Genomic DNA, 26,930 nt, shown 5'->3' with positions numbered 1-26,930 from the left:
GTCACAATCCTGACTGGTTGTCATTGTTTCTTTGCTGGAACCTTCCGTTGACTGCTTATTGTCCGTTCTCTCTGCATCACGCCCTTCACCTTCTACATCTCCTGGTTCTCTGTCCTTGCTTCGTGTCCCGTTCTCTGCTTGTGTTTTGCCTGGAAGTGTTGATGGTTATTTATCATTAAATTGCTCTACTCACTATGTTGCTCCTGAGTTCCTGCTTGCATTTTGGTCCTGCTAACAACCCACAAATCATAACATAAAGGGGGTGGAATTGAAATAAATGCCTATACTACTTAAACGTGAAAAGTGCAGGCACTTGCTGAACATATTATTGTCAGTCCTCTTCAAAATTATGCTATACGGTTTGTTGGTCAATCAAATACAATAAAATTCCAATTAAACACACTCAAGTCTGCAGTTGTAACATGACAAAATAAGAATGTTTAAGGGGCATAAATCTCTGTAAAGCACTATCCATTGCTGTGTAATGAGAATATTCTGTTAACTTATGCATGTGTGAAATCCATCTTTTATTGCAGCTGGAAAATCACATCCTGCAAAAATTGTTGCAGTTCTTTATCAGTGAGCTTTGGAGATTTATCTCCCTCCATTCCATCCTCCTGCTTTCGTTTTTCATACTTCCAGTTGCTTTAAACATTAACATTGTTGCTTTGACTATAGATGTTGGCCAAATATATACAAGTAGCTATTTAATTTTAGCTTTCCTTAATGCCTAAAGACAAACTCACAACTGCCAAACTTGAATGGCATGATCTCTACCCATCTCGAAGAGAAGCTAAGACAAACAGCCCTTGTGTCAAATCATGTTGATATCACCAAAAAAGAGGAAAGAGGACTTCATGGATTATTGACAACAGAACCCAGAAACTCTCAGCAACCTGAAAAAGTAAAGCATAAATTCTGAAAATACTTCAGAATGCTAATTGGTGTAAACAGGTAATACTGAAAAAAAATGAACAGTTTTTTTTTATTGAGTTTTCTAAATGATTTTGTGTTGTATTTGGATAGCAATAAAAAAAAAACATCTTTACTAGGGCCAACAAAAAGTATGCGGGGAGCAATATTTAAAACAAACAGTTACGGAAACTTAATGTGATTAAAATAAAAAAAAGTCTCCTTTTTGCTGCTTCCAGAGCATTTAAGAATGAAAGTAGCAGCCTGTTGTTTCTACAGTACATGTTAGCTAATGAAAGTACAGTTAGAAAATGGCAGAATAAGACAGAATAAGACAGAAAAAGCCTCTTCACTCTAAAAAGAATTTGGGAGAGTGAGTTTGCAAAGCTGCACCTGAATGAATCACAAGACTGCTGGAATAATGTTCCTTGGACAGATGTTTCCAAAGTACAGATGTTTGGCAATAATGTACATTAAACACAGCATCTAAGCACAAACACCTGATACCAACTGCACAACATGGTGTTAAGGCTGATGGTTTTGTTTGTATTGCAGCTACAAAACCTGGGCACCTTGTAGTCATTGGTCCAGCCATAAACTGTTTAAGAAGCGTCCTGGAGTCAAATGTTAAGCCAGTAAGTCTGTCCACCAGCTGAGGCTTGGCTGAAAGCAACAGGACGATGATCTCAAACAGCAGAAAATCTTCAACAGAAAGCCAAAAAACAATGAAATCCTGTGATGGAACCATAAATGAGCTGTAGCAATGCTATAAAGAAAAGTGGACAAAATATTTCTCCAAACACATGACCAAACAAAAATCTGACAGAAAATGAGAGATATACAGCCAGCTAGACTTTACTGCATTGTTTGATAACTAGGATCAAGTTGGAATGTAGGTAACTGACTTGTGGAATCTGTTATGTGTTGTTTTTACAGGCACATCTCCAAAAATTTGAAAATCATGAAAAAGTTGAATATTTTTTGTCCTTCATTAGAAGAAGTTAAACATACTTGGAGTGAAATATTTTAAGGCTTTACTATTGTAACTTTGATTATTATGGCTTACAGATAATAAAAACCCAACATTTACTGTCTCAGAAAATTTGACTCTGGGACCTTGGTTTCAAAATTACATTTCAACTTAACTTCCATCTAAAAACAGGACTTTGGACCACTAAGCAATAGTCTAGTTCTTTTTCACCTTAGCCCAAGTAAGACCTTTCTGACATTGCCTTTGGTTCAGTAGTGGCTTGACACGAGGAATGCAACATTTGTAGCTCTAGTGTAGGATTTTTCTGTACTTAGTGGCTCTCAATGTGCTGACCCCAGCCTCAGCCCACTCATTGTGAAGCTCCCCAAAATTCTTGAATGGATTTTTCTTGACAATCTTCTCAAGGCTGTGGTTATCCCCGTTGCTAGTGCATCATTCCCTACCACACTTTTTCCTTCCACTTAACTTTCTATGACTATGCTTTGCTACTTCCTGAATTTTACTTTCTGAAATAGGTGACGAAAATGTTGAACTTTTTCACAATATTCTATTTTTGAGAGGTACTTGTATATACTTGAGAAGATGAAAATAACTATAGAATCTAATTAAGACTGCCTTAGTTATTTATCCTAATAAATATCCTAGAGCTGAAAAAAGGTGTACTTTTTATTTCCCACACATGCAAACAGATGTGTCCCTTCTCTCCAGCAGTATGTGAAAAAGCATTTAAGACTGTGTTAAACCAGACAGCCATGTATTTGGTTCGATAGCCTAGCCTTAGGTTAGGAACACAGTTAGGTCTCTGTGAGGAGAAAAGCAGCTCAGAATAGATGTTTTGTTAGGAGGCAAGATTAGAACAGCAGAGAAAAGGTTTATTCTACCTGTGAAGCCCTCTGGACACAAACATTGAAAGGAGTTGACCTGATCCTGACAGCTTCCTCCATGGTGACATGGCGCAGACTCACATTCATCCACATTGACTGAGCAGTTATAACCTGTTAGAGGGACACGTTCCTCCGAATCAGAGAATGTGAATAAAGAAATACAAATGTTTTATAGTAGATCTAAAGCTTACCTGCAAATCCTGGCAGGCAGTGACAAATGAAGCCAGCTGCAATGTCATAGCTGAAACTGGTCATGTTCAGTTCAGAAAGCCTCCCATAGTTCTGGAGATCTGAGCGCTGGAAACAGTCTCCGCCATTGTCACACGGATGCTGCTCACACTCATCTATATCCACCTGGCAGTTTTCCCCTTCGTAACCTAAACATTCATATTGTATAAAGTATATTAACGTTTTCTGACTTTTTTGTAAGTCCTGCTAACTTCATTTCCAAAAATTCGGAAAAGTGTAGGTGGATGTCCAAATTCGTAAACCCCCACGAAATGTATTATGGTGAAATATGTAAAACTACAAATTAGTTTAGTTTTTAATAATAGATCAAATCTATCTAATTAATAGTACATTTTCAAGCCCAAAGTACAAACATAACATTGCCAAAGGTATACCTTCACATACATAAACTTGAGTGACATCCCATTCTTAATCCATAGGGTTTAATATGATATCTGCCCACCCTTTGCAGCTATAACAGCTTCAATTCTTCTGGTAAGGTTTTAGGAGTGTGTTTATGGTAGTTGTTCATTAATCTCCAAGAATGGCATTTTTGAGGTCAGGCACTGATGTTGGCTAAGAAGGCCTGTCTCTCAGTTTAATCGGTAATCAATTCTAAAGGTGTTCTCTCGGGTTGAGGTCAGGATTTTGTGTAGGTCATTCAGGTTCTTCCAAATTACTTACTTTCACCAATATCTTCATGGACCTGGCTCATATTAGAACAGGAAGTGGCTATCTCCAAACTGTTTGTAAAACATGTGGGAGCACAACATTGTCCAAAGGTTGTTGGTATACTGAACTTGAAGGGTTCCTTTTAGTGGAACTAAGGGACTGAGTCCAACTCCTGGGGCCTCATGTACAAAAGAGTGCACAGCTTTCATACTAAATGTTGATAGTAGAGAGAAATTATGAAACTTGCGGTGCACAAAAAAAATCACATGTATGAAACCATGCATAGACATGTCACCGCACACGTTGCCTTCATAGATCCCAATTCGCAGTGAATTGGGTGCAGCTGCATGTGGCGCTTGAACCACCGGTCCCTGCCCATAAATACATATGCAGTAGTATAAATAGCTGGAAGGCACCCACAACATGTCCAAATAACCATGCCACTGGCGGCGTCAGCAAGGGAAAGAAGAGGAGATTCACATAATGTGAAATAGAGGTTTTAGTATCAGAGGTGGAGGCAAGATATTGAATATTATATGGCAGTCATTCCTCTGGAATCACTAACAAAATAAAGGAAATTGAGTGGCAGTAGGAGGCAACTGACATAAACAGGTGCAAATAAATTTTCATTTACAGATAGCGCTCCTCACTGCAACTTTACTTTATGCCTGTTCAGCAACAGTGTAGGGAAATCTTACATATTTGGGCAACATGCGATGAGGCCGTCCCATACAGGTGGCATGGGACGGCACAGGGATGATTGTGAAATATCTGATCTGTCAATCGGCTCCTTCTGAAAAGCTTCCATGCAGAGCTCCAGGATGATTGCCTTGAGTAATCTAAAGAAGCTAATAAACCATGCATCATCTTGTGCTAACAGTACAGTAAGATCTCTAAAACAAACGCTCCCTCCGAATTCTTCCATGGGGAATGTCCTCCAGCAGTGCCAAAACTGCCATCGTTCCACAATTATGCACACCTCTAAGCAGCTATGGACATGTGCGATTGTCTACACCATGTCCACCTTAAAAAAATCATTACACCTGACTTGTGGTGTGAATGCTTTACACGTTTTTTGCGACTTAACTCCTTCCGCTTGCATTATTTGCTGTTATTTCAGCTTTTAACTTTATGTTCTCTCTCTTATCTCTTCCTAGAAGCTACACCTGGCCTGAATCTGTGTCTACCTGTGACACCTTTCTGGAGAGGGGCAACGTTCCAAGCTTCTGCTGGCAACAACTTAATGCTCACCTTGTACCGATGATAAACTTGGCCCTGTCTTTCAGTGTTTAACGCTTTCTCTCTCCTAGACATGGCTACTGTCTGAGCGTCTACTGTGACTAACTGTATGTGCTCTCTTTCAGACTCTAGACTTGAAATCTGGCTCAGAGTTTATCTGTTCTTTCTTTCTAGATGAAACGACTAAAGGAGCTACATCCATTAACATTTAATTTTCCTACCCATAGAAAGTACTCCTGGATCAGTGCTTCTTTGTTCTCTTTGTGTCTCTGCTCTGTTCTTTCAAACCTCCAGTCGGTCGTGGCAGATGGCTGCTCACACTGAGCCTGGTTCTGGTTCTGCTGGAGGTTTCTTCTTGTTAAAAGGGAGTTTTTCCTCTCCACTGTCGCTACAGGCATGCCCAGTATGAGGGATTGCTGCAAAGTCAACGCCAGTGACTGTCCTCTGTCTCTACATGCTCATCCAGGAGGAGTGAATGCTGCAAGTCACTGACTGGATGCAATCTGCTGGGTTTCCTTAGATAGAAAATTGTTTTAACAAATTTGAATAAATAACTGAATCTGACTGCACTGTTCAATGGTTAGGATTAATTGATATGTATCTACTTGAGTCAGGTTTAGCCTAAACTGGCTCAGTTATGGTTGAGGTGCAAGCACACCCTCTATTTCTGCTACCTGTGTAACCCCTTCTTTTTTCCAATGGTTATGATCAGTCTGACAGAGAGAGGTATCCCAATCCTTGTTGTTTGTAGTATAGCAATTACCACCAGTGGGCTCTAGATGGACAAACTTTATCAGTTTATTATTTTACATAGTACTCCTACACATAGTCCATTCTAAAATGGCCAAACTCTACCACTCAGTAGTTTAATCTAACCTCCCCAACAACCCCCACCATTCCAACCCTTTGTGAAGAACCTTGAGAAGAGATGTGGTGTGAATTGGTGCTATGTAAATAAAACTGAACTGAATTGCATACTTTGTGCTATTTTAATGATTCAACATTTGCAATATTCAGCTCATTTAGGATATAATGGCTATATTTATTAGCATTTATATATTTTATACTTTTTAAAACATTCACTTTACCTAGTGTCGTGCCTGTAATAATATACTGTCAACAAAATAGATTGGCATTGATGGAGGGTTTTGCATTAACTTCAGCTTGTTCTGCCAATAGTAGCTTACAGTTTTTCTAGTTAAGTTGATCAGCAGACAGTTTCCTGTTTATGCTAATGTTTTACATTTCAATAATTTATTTTAGTTGACTTTAGCTTCTTTCAGTGTCAGCTGAAAAATTCAGCTTACAGCATTCACACTGCAATTTTGCAGGGAATGCTACTTTTTTAGTTTAGACTTAATGTGCTGATCCAACACTGTTTTTCTTTTAGTGAAAATGAACGTGCCCCTTAGATAATTTATATGCATTTCATGCACATTTGCATCAATGTGACAAAAAAAGAGAAATATTTACAGTCACCTTTATTTTTGCACATGGTGCACAGCAAGGTTTTAGTGCACATGCACGCTTCGTTCATGAGGCTCTTGGTAAACAGCCACACACTGCTATTCCCTCTGTACCAAACTTTGCATTTGCCATATTGCAATAAGAGAGGTGCTCTTTTGATGGCAACTCCCAAACACAGACTCGCCCACTTGATACCAGACAGAAAGACATTATTAGTCACTCCAGAGAACACCCCTCCATTGCTCTAGGATCCATTATCAGCTTGCTTTACACAATGTTTAAATATCTTTAAAGCACTCTTGTTATTCCAAATAGCTTTCACTTTGTCAAAACCCAACTAACAGCTGCATGTAAAACACTTAGTTGTGAGGAAATTTCATGATGGGACTTATTGCGCATGTAGCATCCTATCATGATTACATGATGAAATTCACTGAGCTCCTGAGAGCAACCCAATCTAACACAAAAGTTTGTAGAAGCAGTCTGCAGCACTAGCTGCTGGTCTTTAAACACCTGTGGCCATGGGAGTGAATAGGACACCTAAATTATATGATTTGAATGTTATAGTAAATACTTTTGGCAATGTAATGCATGTTGAAAGAATACCTCAATTTCCTAAATTCTAGACAGTATGTATACATACCAGTTTGAAATAATAATCTTTCAACAGTTGTGAATCTGAAAGTGTCCCTCCACTGGGGCGGTTGGTTTGCAAGCTAATTTGTGTTAAACTGTAGTATACCTGCCCAGCAGAGGCATATGTACTGGTTGATTCCCTCTAAGCATTTGGCTCCATGCTGGCAAGGGTCAGATGCACATTCAGGAATATCGATTTCACAGTGGTCCCCAGTGAAGCCTGTCCCGTCACAGTCACACTGATAACTGGGAAAGAGCAGAGACACAGAGTAGTTGACCAGTAGCCTTTAATGGAGGGTCTTTAAGTAATACTCCTCTCCATTCTTTCATCACCCCACAGAGACTGTGCATGCTTGAGCACAATTTAACTTATTAATATCACTATTATTTTTTATTTGTATAGCCCTTTCTAAACTGCCAACTAGGCAACCGAAGTACTTTACAAAGCATACATAAAAAGGAAAAACATTTCATAAAAAGGTAAAATGTAAAACAACCAACAACAAAAATAATATAACAATACAAACGCTGGAATAATGTGCTATCAAACTACTATGTATTAATAGCATTTCTAAATAATAAAGTTTTAAGTTTCGATTTAAAACAAAAGCCCAGATTAGAGATAGAGCATAGTTCGGGAGGGAACTGGATCTACAGTCTACGAGCTGCTACTGAGAGTCCTCTATCACCCCAATGCACTTAGTCCTTGGTACATTTAATAAATACTGGGATGAAGACCTCAGTGATCTACCACGAACATAAAGACATAACAAATCAGATAAATAAGATGGGGCCAAACCATTTGAAGCTTTAAAAACAAACAGCAGACATTTCTAATCCATTCTAAAATAGACAGGAAGCCAGTGCAAAGAAAATAAAACAGGAGTGATGTGCTATTGTTTGGTGGTACCCGTAAGAAGCCGGGCAGCTGCATGTTTTACTAGTTGCAGATGACTGAGTAACGACTGACTGACACCAACATAAAGAGCATTACAGTAGTCAATTATTGTGCTGATAAAAGTGTTTATAGCTGTCTCAATGTCTGAGTGGAAGGCTTAACTTTAGCCAAAAGGTGTAAATGATAAAAGCTCAACTTGACTATTGAATTAATTTGCTTACTAAACTTAAAATCCTTATCAAAAATCACTCCCAGATTTTTAACAGTATTACTGAAATTAAAATTCAGAGTACTAACGTCGGTGGTGGCATTACTACTGAATATCCAAGTCAGTCAGTCATTTTCTACCGCTTATTCCATAGTGGGTCACGGGGAAGCTGGTGACTATCTCCAGCAGTCTATGGGCGAGAGGCAGGGCACACCCTGGACAGGGAATATCCAATTCAATTATTTAATTCCAACTTTATTATGGACTCGAAGTCCATTATATACAAAAAGACACATTCACAACTGGCAATAATAAAACAAACAAATTAAAAAGTCACTTTAAAAGACAACTGTATCAGTGTCTCCACATCCTGGACTGGTAACGAATGGCACTACAGCTGATATTAACTAGTGACATGATTGAATGAGTCTGTGAATCAAGCTATCGACAAATAAAGCCATACAGCTTATGCAAGTTAGCTTGCAGCATTTTTAATCCTACTGAGACAAACATCTCACTTGCACTGGTCCATCTCGGCCTCCTGAGAAGCACACGTAAAACATCACTGTAGGCCACCTGCAGCCTTTGCAAGCTTCCTTCTTTATAATTGGGCCAGAGATGAGCTGTGTGTAGAGCTGTACAGAATGATTTAAACAGCATTATTTTCACCTTATCTGTACAGGATTCAAACGTGCATGCTAGTGCGTTTGTCTTGAGCATATAATGTTCTACATTGTCTATTGTCATCATCAGACAATTCCTCTGTTGATATATGCCCAAGATATTTTATTTTCTCTGTTCCATTTAACACTAACAGATAAAAATCTGAAAATTATGTACTTTTATCCTCCTTAGTTTTACATATCATTACCATACTTTTCACTGCATTGTATTGAAGATCATAGTCCAGGCCATAGCCTGAGCAAATATTAAGCAACTGTTGCAGGCCTGCAGTGCTCAGACTGAAAACCACCAGGTCATATGCATACAACAAATGGTTGAAAAAAGAATTCCCAGCGGTGCATCCAGTTTTACAGGCATCTTGTTGATAGTTCATCCAGAAACACATTTAAAGAATAGGGGATAACATCCCCCCTCTGTCTGACCCATTACCAACCTTAAATGGTGCAGACACACCATTTCCCATTTGACCACCATCACTTGCTGAGCATACCAATAAGTTTAGATTCTTACAATAAAATTAGGTACACCCTTTCAAAATAATTTCATAACCAGTTTTCCATGGTTAACTTATCAAAGGGCTTTGGAAGCATCTGAACATACAACAAATTCTGAGATCTTGTCCAGCAGAATTTTCCCAACAATTTTAAACACAATACTAGCCAACGCTATTGGTCTGTAATTCTCCAAGATGCCAATTTCTCCAGCTTTATCTTTGATAACAGGGACTAACTATAGAGTTAGCATAGAGTCAGGTAAAAACCCATGTGTTAAAAAAGCTGTGAAGCAGATGAAGAGCAGAGCTAACCTTCCACTTGCTAACTTTGAGTGCTCAGCTGAGATCCCACATTCCCCAGTGGCTTTATTCTTTGACAACTTCATGGACTTCATGACAGAAATTTGCATCTGAGCTATAAACTTCATTCACACTATAAGAATCACTCTGTACACAAATAAATGGCTTCCTGTAATGTTGCCACAGTTCTAAGATATTATCTGTACCAGAGATACATTCAACAACAGATGGCAGAGAAATTAGTTTTCGTTGACCTAACTTCTTTCCAAAATTCATAAGCACTTTTATACTGCAGTCAGCAGTCATTGTCTGCTCACTTCTTGAGATGAAACAAAGAGGATACTTATATTGTGCATTTGTGACCCTTTTGTGTTCAAAACCTGGCCCATATCTTGCTCTTTCTGCCATAATCCAGCCGTTGGAAGCCTCACATACCTTTATATAAAATCTAGCTACATGGGCATTCCAACCAGGTTTGACTTTCTTTTAAACTTTTATTCTGTGTATGGATTTACTGGAATCAATCAGTGCTTTAATTATATCTTCATACATATAACAAATCACTGAAATATGTTCAGAATTCTGGCATTTACCATATCTACACATAACTGCTTCTCTTGGCAGGTATATGTCTTCTAGTAATCTTTCTGTGCTCACACAATAAGATAGAATCTCCTGCTGTGTGAGAGAGCTCCAGTCCACTCAAGACCTATTTTCATCGTCATAATTTTCTGTCACAGGTAAAACATGGTCATTTATTTTCATCCCAAAAGGTATGTGATCAGCTGTTGATAACTCATAAAAAAATGTTCATATCCTTCAATGTGACATGCGCATCTGCTGTAGAAACACAGTGGTCCAACCAAGAGGTTGTATGCCTTGCCTCACTTATATCTGTAAAGCTATAGGCAATAGGACTTTAGATGACATAATTAATCATTATTCTCACAAAATTGGTTGAAATAATTAGCAAAAAGCTAATTTTCTGAAATATCTAAGTTCATATCCCTAATAACCAACACACTGGAAAAGCTATTATCCTGTATAGAAGAACTGATAAAAGCAGGTCAAATAAGATATTCAGCTCCATTATGATGACACTCATGGGTATACACATTTAGGATAACACATTCCTTGTCAGCGTATTGCTATACACCAGTCTGACAACAGTGACACAGGAATCAAGTTTGTTGTTCCAGAGAGTCGCTACTCCTGCAGGAATCCACCCCGTAGCCTATTATTTCATATCCACTCTGGACTCTCCTGCTCCATGAAAGTCAGCATGTATCGAGTTTAACCCTTCCAAGTCCTGCATTGGCAGAAATGTCTCTTGTAAACACAGCACATCACACTGACCCAACAAGTGGTCTACAACTATTCAACGAGCTCTATCTTCTGTCCCACGCGTAGTCCGCGACAGTTGTATGACAGCAGCTACTCATGGCTCGTCTTAATATGCATCAGTGCAGCGGTCCGATGAAGGCCCACTCATTCACCCTCTCAAAGCAGCACCATCTTGAGCCAGGAACTCCAGTCCTACTGCGTGGGTCATGAAAACACCTTATTTACAAACCCATGGGCCAGATAACAGGGATGTACAGTACAGATCAAAAGTTTGGACACACCTTCTCATTCAAAGAGTTGTCTTTATTTTCATGACTATGAATATTGTAGCTTCACACTGAAGGCATCAAAACTATGAATTAACACATGGAATTATATACTGAACAAAAAAGTGTGAAACAACTGAAACTATGTCTTATATTCTAGGTTCTTCAAAGTAGCCACCTTTTGCTTTGATTACTGCTCCACACACTCTTGGAATTCTGTTGATGAGCTTCAAGAGGTAGTCACCTGAAATGGTTTTCACTTCACAGGTGTGCCCTGTCAGGTTTAAAAAGTGGGATTTCAAGCCTTATAAATGGGGTTGGGACCATCAGTTGTGTTGTGCAGGAGGTGGATACAGTACATAGCTGATAGTCCTACTGAGTAGACTGTTAGAATTTGTATTATGGCAAGAAAAAAGCAGCTAAGTAAAGAAAAACGAGTGGCCATCATTACTTTAAGAAATGAAGGTCAGTCAGTCCGAACAATTGGGAAAACTTTGAAAGTGTCCCCAAGTGCAGTTGCAAAAACCATTAAGTTCTACAAAGAAACTGGCTCATATGAGGACCGCCCCAGGAAAGGAAGACCAAGAGGCACCTCTGCTGCGGACGATAAGTTCATCCGAGTCACCAGCCTCAGAAATCGCAGGTTAACAGCAGATTAGAGAACAGGTCAATGCCACACAAAGTTCTAGCAGCAGACACATCTCTAGAACAACTGTTAAGAGGAGACTGTGTGAATCAGGCCTTCAAGGTAAAATAGCTGCTAGGAAACTACTGCTGAGGACAGGCAACAAGCAGAAGAGACTTGTTTGGGCTAAAGAACACAAGGAATGGACATTAGACCAGTGGAAATCTGTGCTTTGGTCTGATGAGTCCAAGTTTGAGCTCTTTGGTTCCAACCACCGTGTCTTTGTGCGGCGCATAAGAGGTGAACGGATGGATTGTACATCACTGGTTCCTACTGTGAAGCATGGAGGAGGAGGTGTGATGGTGTGGGGGTGCTTTGCTGGTGACACTGTTGGGGATTTATTCAAAATTGAAGGCATACTGAACCAGCACGGCTACCACAGCATCTTGCAGCGGCATGCTATTCCATCTGGTTTGCGTTTAGTTGGACCATCATTTATTTTTCAACAGGACAATGACCCCAAACACACTTCCAGGCTCTCTAAGGGCTATTTGACCAAGAAGGAGATTGATGGAGTGCTGCGCCAGATGACCTGGCCTCCACAGTCACCGGGCCTGAACCCAATCGAGATGGTTTGGGGTGAGCTGGACCACAGAGTGAAGGCAAAAGGGCCAACAAGTGCTAAGCATCTCTGGGAACTCCTTTGAGACTGTTGGAAAACCATTTCAGGTGACTACCTCTTGAAGCTCATCAACAGAATGCCAAGAGTGTGCGGAGCAGAAATCAAAGAAAAAGGTGGCTACTTTGAAGAACCTAGAATATAAGACATATTTTCAGTTGTTTCACACTTTTTTGTTCAGTATATAATTCCATGTTTTAATTCATAGTTTTGATGCCTTCATTGTGAAGCTACAATATTCATAGTCATTAAATTAAAGAAAACTCTTTGAATGAGAAGGTGTGTCCAAACTTTTGGTCTGTACTGTATGTGGTGGCCAGTTTCCCAATATGTTAAAATAATATAGTTGCACCTTTGTCTTTTCCACTCCCGATTCAGAATATCAGTCATTTACGTTTGGCCATGAGAACACCAGCAGTTATTCCACTGTCAACATTTCAAACAGCCATGGAGAAAACTTGACCGTTTCCTTTTTAATGCACTCCCTCAAACACAACGGCTTGCTTCTGCAGTTCTGCCGGCAGGGAAAGTCCTACCTGACAGTCTATCTGAAGGAAAGCACTGTTGCCATCTACAGTCCTCACACTACTCTGCTGTCAGAAGCTAAACAAGTCACTGATGGGAAGAATCATTTAGTGACCATAAAGATTAAGAATGGCCATGTGGTTTATCCTAAAGCGGGAAATCATCGAGCTTTAGGCAACGTGAGCATAGAAGCAGGAGATGTGGCATTTGTGGGAGGGCTCCCTGTAGGCAAGAACATGAATGCCCGGGGTGGAAACTTCAAGGGGTGCCTTCAGGACATTCGGATAGAAGACAAACAAATGAGTTTTGGGGATCATCCGGAGGGTTTGGAGGTTTACCAATCAACCACACAGAACGTGCTTGGAGGATGTCAGTGACAACACATGCAAGGTAAAGGAGAAATACTGCTGTAGTTTCAAACAATAACCTTTGGCTTACATTTTCTCTGGCAAAACTATATTTCAAATTACTTTTTTTTGTTGGAGCAGTAATCAAAGCAAAAGGTGGCTACTTTGAAGAACTTAGAATATAAGACATATTTTCAGTTGTTTCACACTTTTTTGTTCAGTATATAATTCCACATGTGTTAATTCATAGTTTTGATGCCTTTAGTGTGAAGCTACAATGTTCATAGTCATGAAAATAAAGACAACTCTTTGAATGAGAAGGTGTGTTCAAACTTTTGGTCTGTACTGTACATCACTGCTACATCTTTGCACTCAGCTGTCACATTAGACGAGGAAACCTACTGTTAGTTGTGGCTATTTTCTGACATGTAACCTTTCGTCCAAGTTTTTCTTGGAGATACGTTTAAGTCAGGTGAGAATTTGGAAGCAAAAACACTCCTGGTGAGTGCTTTTCTTCCAAATTCTCACCTGACTTAAACGTATCTCTTTGGTCGTCACTGTCTTAATATGGTGGTCAGCTGCCCCTGTCCCCACAATACCCAAGCTTCTACCTGGCTTCGTCAAAAGCGAGTTCCCGTTTTACCATTAGATGATGGTTTTCCTCTTTTTAAAACAGTAGACCATTTTGGAGATCCGGCAGCATTCATCTCGTGCTCGCCACAGCTAGTTGACATATGTGTCCCTTTGTTGTCAGTCTCCTCATCACGGGAAGCAGCTCCGGTAGTAGCCTCAGACACCTCTGTCCCCCGGGTTCCAGCCGCTATCCATATTCACCGTTCCGTGCATTTGTCTCGTTGAGTTCCTGGCTTCCCACCTGACAGTCCAGAGGACAAACCCTGCCACTTTTCTGAGAGGTGATCAGGCCGAAATCTGCACACACTTCCCCCGGAGTTGTAGTGCACACACCGCATGGCACCGACGTCATTGTAGGTGCTCCATTGTCTTGAGCAAGGCACACATGTCCATATTTGAAAATGTCACAGCGGGGAAAATCCTCCAAACAATGTGATGCAAATTTTGTGACATCTGCGCCACATTCATTGAGTACTTTCAAACAACTCTTTATGTTATCCTTCTGCACTCCCTTAGGCGCTACATTACGCTGGGTTGTTTGACAGCTTGAGAAATACTTTCTTGGAGGCCTCTATGGACTCAGTAAAAAGTATTTACTGCCAATAGAACGATTTCATCTTGGCTTAAGATTATCAATTTTTACTACTTTAAGCTATTCAAAAATTTTCCAGACAAGTTAACTGGCTACCCATTTATTGAAAATCAGAACATGACCCAAAGGGAATAAACGTCCATAAACACACACCATATACCAAATAAAAAATCAGTGAACAAGGAAAGAAGCTTAATTAGGCTGACCAAATGACTTACTGCAGTGTGACACACAATCTATGCAAGTTAAAACTGACTTTGTGTTGAATTAAAAACATTGCGAGTCATGTTACATCCTGACTTCCAACTAGTCCAATCTGTTACAACTGTACCAGGTTTTTGGAGCAATTCCAGCTATCCAATGACTCATCGTGGTGAGTTACAACAAGTGGATTAATTCTTATCCCTGGTCAACTTTACTGTCTGCTATGCTGCCTTAGACAGACACACTGCTGGATGGGATGCTAAGCTTTACTAGGCTCACCATAGAATACAGCTCCTCATCATGATGACTGATTAAAGCACTAATCTTTGATTACCATCCCTTCACTGTCCATACGTTCTCTGAATTTCTATTTAGGTTTATATGCACCTATTCTGTTTCTGTGGTGCATTTAGTAATGTGTCACACATTCACATATCACATTTCTGTAGTTTGTTCATCCTACTGTTAAATACAATTATTAGACAGTCCAGGATAAATTATAATTTTGGAATGCTGAAGGTCAACGTGAATATAGCACACCCCATAGACCCAAGTAGTTTAAGGTGCTTGATATGAAGGCCAAGAAAGTGCTAAAAGGTATGGTAAATTATTGCAGAGTAAAACCTCAGGGGGAATTTCACAAACCTTTTTCTGTATGCTAAAGGTATGCACGCAAGAAGTGTGAAATAAATCTAAACATTTTTCTATTTTAGATTCTTCAGAATAGCCTCCCTTTGCTTTGATGACTGCATTGTACCCTTAGCATTCTCTCCATGAGCTTCATGAGGTGGTCACCTGAAATGGTTTTCCAAAGAGTCTTGAAAGCTCTTCCCAGAGGTTCATTGAAAGATGGCCAAAAGTTAATATTTCAGTCAGCACAGCAAAGGGCGGCTTCTTTAAATAATCTAAAATATAAAACACATTTAAAGTTCTTTAACAATTTTTTGGTTTGCTACATAATTCCATATGTGTTTTCATTTACTATTTTGATGCCCTTAGTAAAACTTCTGACCGGTAGTGTGTATATATATATATAAATATATATATATATATATATATATATATAAATATATATATATATATATATATATATATATATATATATATATATATATGCCAGAATGATAATGAAAGCAGCATGAAAAAAACACATTGAGCACAGATGGGTTATGCTTTCCACTTTCCTTTCATCCAACCATACGCCTTTTGTACCTGCTAAATTATGTTTCTGATCACCAGGGATTGGAGCCCATCCCAGCAGACAAGAGAGTGGGAGGGTTATGGTATATGCCCCAACTAGTCCCCAATCCATCACAAGGAAAACAAAGAAACAAAAGATAATTCACAATTGGCATCTTTTTGAATTTTTGGAGGAAACTAGAGAACCTGAATTACACCTTGCATGGGGAGAACATGGAAAGTACATACAGAAACATCTCAGCATTGTAAACTGTAAATCAACAGTGGTAACTAGAACCACTGAGCAGCTTGTTAAGATCTCAGTACTATTAACTATATTAGTTTAATCTAATTCAGTACTACTCGGTTATTTGCCACCTTGTTATAACTTGAAGTTATGGTTAAATAATCTGTCCTGTGGACAGCTAAATAATAAGAAGCAGACAAATCTCTAGATTGACACACAAGGTGATGTATAATTATTTAAGTATTAATCTTTATGTATTTCTGCAAAAACATTCTGTATAACTGATCTTTGATGACAGGATTCAAAAAGAAGTAGCCACAGTTAAGGTAAGGGAAAGTGTCTGGACATAATGTCATGTGATGAAGTTTAAAAGCATGGCTTTTTGTAATCTTACCTGTTGACCCCATCATTGCACTTGCCCCTGTTCAGACAAGGCATGCTGGCACATTCGTCAATGTTGACCTCACAGTCCTGGCCTTGGAAACCTGCCACGCACACACACGAGTACATGGCGACATGGTCTCGACAGGTGGCACCGTTCTGACAGGGAAGGGACTCACACTCATCGATCTCCGCCTCGCAGTTAATGCCTGCAGGGTGCCAGAGGAAGGCCATGACATATTCTAACCTCCCACTTAATTATCCAAGTACAAGTGCTGCACTAAACCTACACAATAACAACAGAACTGACAGACTAATGATGTCAAAAACATGTATTCACAATAGAAACTTGGTTTATAGAAGTATGAAGTAGGCCAATATATTTTACAAACTGTGTGTTGTCCTACAGCATAGTGAACACATTTTTAGTCTTTGACTTTCATGACTAAATTACCACTTATTGCTGTAATGTCTTGTATAGAAAGAACACCAAGCCAAACGTTAGGCAAAGTTATCAATCTTAACACCGACGTTTCAAAGTATGACACTTTTTGACTCTTTGACTATGTTACAGTAGAACATAATGAATCCTATGGAGAGCAGATGCCTTTAATGTTTTTTCCCAGTGTAATTGGTTATTTTGGATCTTCAAAACTGTTCTATTTTTACTCACACTTTTGTACGGCATGCACACACCAAACAAACTGAATTCCCATGGGTTTTAGCATCTTCCACTGGAACACTGTGTGTTTAAGTCAGTTACCCATTATGCTATTCAAAAATAATTTCAAACATTACTGGATGGATGGATGGATGGATGGATGGATGGATGGATGGATGGATGGATTTTCCTGCAAACAAGTAGAGTTTGCTTGTAAAGCTTCCACATATCTTTTCCAAGAGTGCCAATAATTGTGACCATCACCGTATGCCCCCTGTTAAAGTCTAATCGTAAATCAGAATAAACTGAACATGTTCTAAGCTTTTGCACAGTTTTATACATCAGTCTGTCCCATCCAGTTAAAACTTGACTTATCCAAACAATGCATTACCTTTAAAACCTGGAGTGCAGTCACACACGTAGTGATCCACCTTATCCAGACATGTACCATTGTTCTGACAGGGTTGTGAGGCACACTCATTAATGTCCAGGTCGCAGTGGTAACCCTGAAATCCAGGCACGCAGAAACACTGGTAGCCGTTGACTCTGTCTTTACAGATGGCTCCGTTCTGGCAGGGGTCAGACTGGCACTCATTGACATTCTCCTCGCAGTTCATACCCTGGAATCCAGCAGGACATTGGCACTGGGGGCCAAGGTCAGGGATGTCTAGGCAAGTGCCACCATTCTGACATGGTTCCACTGAGCAAATGGTCATGTACTCCTGGCAGTCCTCACCTCCCAGACCAATGGGACAGTGGCATGAATACCCATTGACTCTGCCCACACAGTTGGACTTAACACCAGTGCAGGGGCTGCTCTGACATTCATCCACACCCTCTTCACAGCTGTTCCCTGTGAAGCCGTCTGGACACTGACAGGTAAACTGATCCGTCCCACGTGTGCTGGTACAGTTGGTGCAAGGTGCCAAAATGCAGGGATCGTACAGCTGATCACAGTTTTTACCCATGTACCACACTGGTCCTTTGGTACACAGACAGACATATTTACCCATGTGGTCGATGCATGTTGCTCCATTGTTGCAAGGAGAGGATAAACAACTGTCCGCTGCTGCTGTACACAGTAATCCTAGGAAGAAGGGGAACAAAAACATAAAATACAAGAAGTGTAAATTTACTACTACTATTCTTCACATGAGAAACAATGAAGTTAAATCAGCTGTGTTGGTTTCTTATTGCCTTCCTGAAAGGTTACAAGCTTTCATTAATTCAGCTATATAAATTCACTACACACAGAGTCATTTATTTCTGTTAATTTATTATGGTATATCTAACAGCTAATGAAAACCCAATATTCAGTTACTCCAAATATTACAATATTACATTACTGAAATAAATAATCTTTTCAATAATACTCTAATCTACTGAGCTATATGTGTACCTCACAAAAAATATCCTTGTTCTAAACAAGAATATTTCTTATTTTTTTGTATCATGTAGAGAACAAGTTCTGGTACTTTGTTCCGTCTCCTCTTCCATCCGTGACATTTTACATTTTAAGACTTGTCCATCAATCAGGTTCCAGTTCTCTCAACAAGGATGGAACCTTGTCATGCACATTCATTTCAATCCCAACCATAAATTATAAATAAGATCAACATCTAGACTGTTAGTTGACGTTGTCAATGAGTTGATCTGCCTTTAACCTGGAAAACAATTTCATCCTTAGCAAACCTACTTTAATTTGATGAAATGAGACAAATGTCTTAAACTTCAATGTCTACATTTCCATTTACAGCTCTGTGCCATAAAGGAGTAGTCATCAATGACTATGGGGATGTGCTTGTTTTCTTCAGGTGTCTGTAGATGTTTCAATGAGATGGCACCAAACAAACGTTTCAGCTACATCTTTTTGTCCAATGAAGATACACAACTCCTAATTCTCTTTTACCCTCTTGAACCTTGTATTGTTTTGTTTTAGGTGTTATTGGAGGTTCTTGTTTGGCTTTTACTTCAGACCAGGTCTGACAGTTCACAGCACCAAACTGTTTCTGCTATTGTACATTTCTGTCCAAATGCTATGATGCGATCCTTGATGTTTCCCCTTTGCAACAGTCCCATTTTGTTGGGACTCGCTCAAAATATTAGACTCAGCTTACAGAGGGCAAATAATATCTTTTGATTCGACTTCTTGAAGGAGTTTTGGAATATTTTCCATTGTTTCAGGTGGCATCTATAATTTTTTAACCAACCAGCTTCAACAGCTAAGGTCTGCGAGTAAATTAATCTTAGGAGACCTGTTCAGGAGTTTTCTTTCGAAATCTGAAACATGAAGGAATTCTAAGAGATATGTACTTCATCACAGCAGGGTCCCTTAGTTTTAGTTATGTTTTACAAAACAAGAATGGTCAGTAGTTATATAAAATACTTTGAGCAAAATCTGCAATTTCTTTTTATAGTCTTTATTAAATAATATTTGAACAGAAGTAATTCTACTGTTTAAATGGTGAAATCAAACAAATATTTACACCTTTAAGGTCAGATAATACTATTTATAATAATAATAAACTGTTCATGTTGTCATGATTTTTGCCATTTCAATATAATCAGGTCATTATAGTCACTCTGGTACTTTCCTCTAGGCTGCTTTCCTAATAAAAATGTAACAAGCTGTCATCTTATGGAATAGGAACTGGTCAGTTGTTTGTTCTTTTTCAATGTGAGTTAATTATGCTAATGTCCCTCAGACCTGTTGTCGGTCCTTAAGATTATATGTTTTAATATTATACTACAGCTAATACAATAGTCTGCTTACTGCAGTAACACTTGAAGAAGCTTAGAAACCAATCTGATGATAAAGAATTACAAGCACTTTTCTGTGGACTTAGGTCCAGAGCAGATGGTGTTAAATGTAAACCTATTACTCTTACTGTGTCAATAATGAAAGCTTAACCCACTTAATTTAATGTAACACAGTAGATAATAATGACAGTCATACACAGAGCAGAGCTTACAATTTAAACTGTTACTGCAAAAGTATTTGTTCATCCCTCCAGATCATTGAATGCAGGTGTTCCAGTCTCTGCAATGGTCACAGAGGTATAAAATCCAGCACCAAGCCATACTGACTGCTTCTCCTAGCATTTGTTAAAGATTGGAGTCACTCTGTGGAGCTCAGTAATTTCAGTGCATTATTATTATAAAATGCCACCAGTCTTAAAGTTTCCTCACAACTTCAAATATCACAGTCATATTTAATGGTATTATAACAAAGTGAAGGTGATTGGGAACAACAGCAACGCAGCTGGGAAGGGATAGGCTACATAAAATCACAAAGGTGGATCAGTCGATGCTGAGGAGCATAGTGAGCAGAGATCACTAACTTTGTGCAGCGCCAATAGTTACAGACCTCCAGACTTCATGCAGCCTTCAGATTAGGTGAAGAATAGCGTGTACAGAGCTTGAAAGAAATTTGCACCCAAGGTTGAGCAGCTGCATCCAAGCCTTACATTAGCCTACCAAGTGCAGAGCAAGGCATTGGATGCAGTGGTGTAAAGTACACTGCCACTGGACTGTAGAGCTGTGCAGATGTGGTGTTTGGAGTGATGAACCATGCCTCTCTGTCTGGCAGTGCAGTAGATGAGTTTGGGTTTGACAGTTACCAGGAGAATGACATTTGACTGCATTGTAAGATTATTGCATGGGGATGTTTTTCAGGAGTAGGGCTTAGTCTCTTAGTTCCAGTGAAAGGAATTCTTAATGTCTTATAATACCATTTTGGATAATGTCCTGCTCCTAACTTTGTGAGAGCAGGTTGGGGATGGCCCCTTCCTGTTCCAACATGACTGAGCACCAGTGCACAAAGTGAGGTCCATAAGAACATAGATGAGCAAGTTTGGTTTGCAACAACTTGGCTGGTGTGCATAAAATCCTGACCTCAACCTGACCGGACACCTTTGGGATGAATTGGAGTGAGACTGTGAATCAGACATTCTTGTCTAACATCAGTATCTTTTAAGAGTTGTCAACATTTCCAATAAACACACTCCTAAAACTTGTGAAAAGTGTTTGAAGAAGAGTTTAAGCTGTTGTACCCTCAAAGGCCCAGGTGGGCTGACATCACGTTAAATCATATGTATTAAGAATGCGGTGTCACTCAAACTCAAATGTGTGTGAAGGCAGATGGTCATGTAGTGTAATTGAGAGAAAGAAAGCAACAAGCAGAACAAGTCTAATTTGGAGGGTAGAATCTCAAGTTAACCAATTTGACCCTTGTTGTGAAAGCAATGTTAATCTTAAAGTATGTACTATCCTAAAACAGTGCTGCTTCAGTATTTTCTGAATTTAAAGGGCAACCTCTAAAGAAAAGGCACATACAGGTCAGGTCTGGCCATTCCTGATATCTTCCTTTCATGCCAACTAACAAGCTGATTGATTTTTACAACCAGTAAAAATGTTACACTTGGTTGGGTGAATACAAGCTTCCTAATTACATGGCAGACAACCAGCTTCTCCACAAACAACATCAACAGCAGTGACAATGCATTTTCATCTTCCATCTAACACCTCCATCCCTTACTTTCCACTGTAAGCACTTTAACACCTCCACTTCCTTTCACTGGCATCTCCTATCACTTCCACCTAACACCAAAACTTCCTTCTCACATCGCTGTCTCACTTCTCCTCCCTTCACCTCCCTGCTTTTCATACCTCTAAAGCCTGGGAGGTTTCGTTTTCATAATTTCGCCTCTACTTCAAGAACTTACATGCTTGTTAGGATAAGATTCAAGTTTTGGAAAAGTCACCCTAAAACATCCATCTGCAGCATACAAAAAGCAATTTAAGAGCTATTGACGAGCCACATGGGATAGACTTGATTTTACTTACTTTAATATATTAGAATAAAACTGAATCCTATAAGATTTCTAACACATTTACAGGAAGTAGAGATTTTATTTATAATTGACTACAGGGTCCTGCAAATATATTCATATGCCTTGAACTATCTCACTTTTTGTCACATTACAAGCACAAACATTAACGTATTTGATTGTCTTTTATGTGATAGACACAACATAGTGCATATTTGTGGAGTGGAGAACAGCAGGATTCAAGATTGTCTAACATTTTCACTAAGAAAATCTAAAGTGTATGAAATGCACCTTTATCCAGGCCACCTGAGTCAATACTTTGTAGAACCATCTTGTGCTGTAGTTACAAGTGGAGGTATTTTGCAGTATATATCTACGATCAGCCTTAGTCGGATAGGAGAGGGAGCATCTGTCAATGTTAATTTCCATGTCTTACCATAAATTCTCATTTAGGTTTAAGTCTGGAATCTAGACCATTCTAACACATAAATAAGCTTTGTTCTAAGCCATTCCATTGTATCTCTGCCTGTATGTTAAGGCATGTGTCCTGCTGGAAGGTGAAAGTTAGCAGTTGTGCCATCCTCTTCCAATTTTCAGATGATGAATTGAACAGAGCTTGGAAAGATGTTCAAAGCTGTAAATTTCAGCATAACCTTCTATCTGACCTGTCTGCTGTGTTTCTTGATCTCTATGATGCTTTGTTTGTTCACTAATGTCCAACAAACGTCTGAGGCCTTCACTGAACAGATGGATTTGGTTTATTTATGAGGTGACCTCTGAAGGCAGTTGATTGCACTTTATTTTATTTTGGGCTATCGGATTGCAGATAGTTGAATACATATGCGCGCCCTACTATTCAGATATTTTATTTTAGAAAAAAGAAATCCTGTGTATCCTTGTCTTTCCTCTTTACAATCATGCACTACTTTATTTTAGTCCATCACATTAAAGCCACATATAAAATACATCATTGGTTGCAGTTGTGATGTGACAGAATGTTCTGACTGCCTCTAGAACTAAGGATCCGAGTCAGCTCTAATGTACCTTTGTTTTTGTTTGTTGTTAGCAATAATTTACTAATGATGCGGTCACTGTAAATCAAGTCAAAAGATTACATTTCAAATATTTTATGGTTCCATTTTAATAATATTTTAATTCTTGTTCAGCTAATTTATTAACCATCCATATTAATCAGGCATTTTCAAATTCAGACTACTAAATACTCTTACAGTTCTACTGGCAATTTTAAAGATTGTTTTCCTAAGGCATGTTTAGGCAGGGTCCTTCATCTTTATCTCAGGATAAACTCGGATTCCATTTCCATTTTCTTCGTCCATCTTGTGTCGTCTTTTTCTAGATAAACTCTGTGAGATCAGGTTAATTTCATATCTTTTCTGGATGATTGTTGTCCTCTGTGTCCCTCATGCCACACTAAGTCCAGATGATTTTCTCCAGAAGCCCGGTGAAGATATTTTAGCTCAAATCATGGCCTTCATCTTACTCCAGTTGTAATCTCATGAATCCTTCTAAAGAGATGTTAAAGGCAGAAAGGCTTTCCTCACTCTTCACCCCGTCATCCAAACCTGATCACCCCCTCACACATTCCAGGGCGATGATAACAGCTCCTCCTACATCCACCCACCCGTTCCGTCACAAAGCACTTCATAGATCACTGCTGTGGCCTGACAGAGTTGATACCTGGCACTGACTGGTACCAGCATCTCAAACCAGCAGTAACACTAAGCAGAGCCACGGACTGTTAGCAGGTAGAAGGATGTCAGGATAAGACTGATGACGCTCACCAGAGACCTCAGCATGTCTCCTGGGTGGGGAGGCTTGCTTCAAACTAACACATTACTCCCCATGCTGTGGGAGGGAGCAACAGTTTCACTTTTAAAGCTTTTGCTCCCACTCCTTGGTTAAAAAATATTTTTTTCATGTTTTATTTAATGTCTGGTATTAAATGTAAACTTCAAGTAAAATGTTTAAATAAATAAAGATTTAACACAGCTCAAAAACTGAGTTTGAAATATATAAAACATTTTTACACCTGGGAAAGCTGACCAGTCATGCTCTGTGGTCTCCCACAAACCATTTTGACTGTATAGCCTATTTAAGGTTTTTTCAGCGAAAATCGGATCTGATGAGCACAATTGGTATCTATCTCACTTTGGTTGAAACACCTCTAATTTCCTTCAAAACGATGACAATCTAGTTTCCAGAGCAGAGGCTCTGAACTGAATGCAACTGACTGAAAAGACCTGGTTTTGATTTTGACAGCATGTAACTGGATTTGAATTCACCCTGTTCATTTGATGTTCAGTGTCTTGAGAGAACTTTTCTTTTTCTAAATGCTTTTTGGATAGTAAAACTGAATTAAATTGATCAGATTTAAATCGACTTGAGCAGAACTGAACTGAACTGAATTAAACCAAATCTACCTCTACTGAACTGAACTGATAGGTGAAAGTGGTCTCATTGAGTCTAGACGTCCATGCTGCTTGCCAAAGAAGAATGAGTGCTGTGACTCCCAGAGAAAGGGAAGCCCCAGGATAACGCACGTTAAGCTCAGAGGAATTTTATTGAATCACCACATAAGACTGGCAGCTCCACCAGGGTTCAGCTTTGTCCTCTGGAGGCTCCACAGCAGGTGGCTTCTTTGCTTTATATGGAAAAAAAATGCCAAAATCCTTTTGGACCCAGTCAGAGTGTTAGACGTACATCCTTTTGTCTCCTGTGATCAAGGATTGCGTTTCATTTTAGAGGCAGAATTTGGGTTTTTTTATTTAGGTATTTTTAAAATAAAATCTTTGCAGTTCCAGTTAAGAAACTTTGGAGCTTTAAGTACTGTGTTTTCTGAAGAGTTTGTTTCTTTTCTTCACCAGTATTTTTTTCTTTAAAAAGCACTACTGTTTAGCATTTGGATCACTAGTGTCCTACTCCATCAGACCAAATTCTCTTGGAATTAGTCACAGTTTCACACTGAGAGGCTGAAACTGGCCTGAACAAATGCACTTACCTCTGGTGGATGAATCATGTGGAAATTACTGCATTTACAGTAAGAGGCTGAACTACAGTCTTTCACCTTTATAGGTTCTTTTGTTCTTCAAGTTTGACTTAGTGAAGACTAATCATTCTGATTTTGATTAACTTTTCATGCTATTTCTGAAAAACCTGTTTTGTTTTCTGCTTTATATCTTTCTTTCTGATCTCCCCACCTAAGTCCTGTCTCATATGCATGCCTTTTCCTTTAAAACATCAGAGCACAGGCCCACTTCTCTCTCCATGCTCCTTAACGTCCATTGACCCCTCTTTTCAAAGCTGAGACAAAAAAAGCTGTGCAGCAGTGCAGCTGGATGCCTAACTCGTTACCATGGTGACCTCTAACAATGCCACCCAGATCCAATCACTGCATTTGGCGTGCCACGGTTTAAACAAGCCTCAGACACCTCCCACAAACGAAGGTCACGGGAAAAATGGTCCAGGGGGGGCTTCATAAAGCTCCTGGGGTTGATTGACCACACACACTAACACACACACACACACACACACACAAACACCCTTGGTCAGGGGTACACATGCTGCAGGTCAACAAAAAACTGAGTCATAAAGAAAACTCAAAGGATGTTAAACCTTTACACCATCAGAATATTTGTTAGATCTTCAAAAAATGATACATTTCTTATATTTATTTTGGTTACTTTTCAAACAACTGACCAAAGCAAAAAACATTTCTTGGCTGGAAGAATTCAATAAATAAAAAGACATTGTCTTTACGTATTAGTTTTTTATAAAGTAGCTAGTTTGTGTGAAATGTTAGTCATGTAATATTTACCCAGAGGTAGCCTATTGGCAAAAAATAAAACTAGAATTGACTATGATCTTTCAGTATAGTTGTGCTAAATACACAAAGGTACGATTGTTTAAACAAACTCCACATGGATCTAACAAAGCCCCTGGAAACCCTGCTCTGATGTGATAAACGGCACTACACACAGTGGTGAAGCTCTTGTAGGAAACAATGACCTACCTAACTTGAACATCATCATTGTGATCAGCACCGTCCTCTGATATCTGCCAGACTCCATAGTGAAGCAGCTGCTGATGTGTCCAGTCAGTACAGATAGATGATGTGAGTCCACAGGTTCTCCATCCAGCATGCCTCAGCTTTCCATCCAGGCTGTTTCAAGTTAGCTGCAGAGAGCAAGCAGCAGCACCTCCATGCTGGACCACTTTGAGTGGGAGTCTGTGTGAGAGAGTTTTGGAGTTTGTGTGTATGCATGTGTGTGAGTGTGTGTCTTAAGGGACCAAGCAGGGATGGAGTAAGGCAGAGTAATCACCCCAGCAGAGCAAGAGGGAAGGAAACCAAGGAATGGAGTCACGGATTGGATTCATTCATTCATTTTTTTATTTATTTTTTTCTGAGGCTGGTTGACAGCTGTAACTGATATTTCTGCATAATCTCATTTTTACTGGACCTTTACAGAATGCTAAGGCGTATTTAAATTCAGGCCGGCAAAGTGATCACAAAGCTGAAGAACCATGTTAAACTGGTCATATCATACTGGTCATGGTATAGTGGTCATGTTTAGGTGAAATGGAAGATTTAAATATCCATGTTTTTGAAAAAGAAAACTGATTCATTTTCCACTGATATTGTTGATAAGTCCAGAAAAGTTTTTTTTTTTTTCATATTTAAACTAGGTCAGATTATTAATAATAATTTAATAATAATAAACCTTTCTAATGCAAATTTTCTGTAGTTTTCTAGTGATATTTTTGCACAAAAAACAGTCATAAAGAAAA

General features: G+C 39.2%; 1 protein-coding gene across 3 annotated transcripts in view; it reads right to left on the bottom strand.

Annotated features, from left to right (window-relative positions):
• Positions 1 to 26,382, bottom strand: part of LOC124878537 (protein crumbs homolog 2-like) — a 51,293-nt gene extending 24,911 nt beyond the window's left edge. For all 3 annotated transcript variants that reach the window (XM_047382522.1, XM_047382520.1, XM_047382523.1), the window contains exons 1-6: positions 26,155 to 26,382; positions 17,687 to 18,382; positions 16,648 to 16,843; positions 7,136 to 7,275; positions 2,979 to 3,164; positions 2,785 to 2,898 (exon numbers count right to left, since the gene is read on the bottom strand). In XM_047382522.1, coding sequence (XP_047238478.1) covers positions 2,785 to 2,898; positions 2,979 to 3,164; positions 7,136 to 7,275; positions 16,648 to 16,843; positions 17,687 to 18,382; positions 26,155 to 26,284 — 1,462 coding nt within the window. In that variant the 5' untranslated portion in view covers positions 26,285 to 26,382. The remainder of the gene's footprint in view (positions 1 to 2,784; positions 2,899 to 2,978; positions 3,165 to 7,135; positions 7,276 to 16,647; positions 16,844 to 17,686; positions 18,383 to 26,154) is intronic.
• Between the last annotated feature and the right edge of the window lie 548 nt (positions 26,383 to 26,930).

The sequence above is a fragment of the Girardinichthys multiradiatus genome, chromosome 12 (genome assembly GCF_021462225.1).
Source record: "Girardinichthys multiradiatus isolate DD_20200921_A chromosome 12, DD_fGirMul_XY1, whole genome shotgun sequence".
Taxonomy (NCBI): Eukaryota; Metazoa; Chordata; class Actinopteri; order Cyprinodontiformes; family Goodeidae; genus Girardinichthys; species Girardinichthys multiradiatus.
This window is presented reverse-complemented; position numbering and strand designations above follow the sequence as displayed.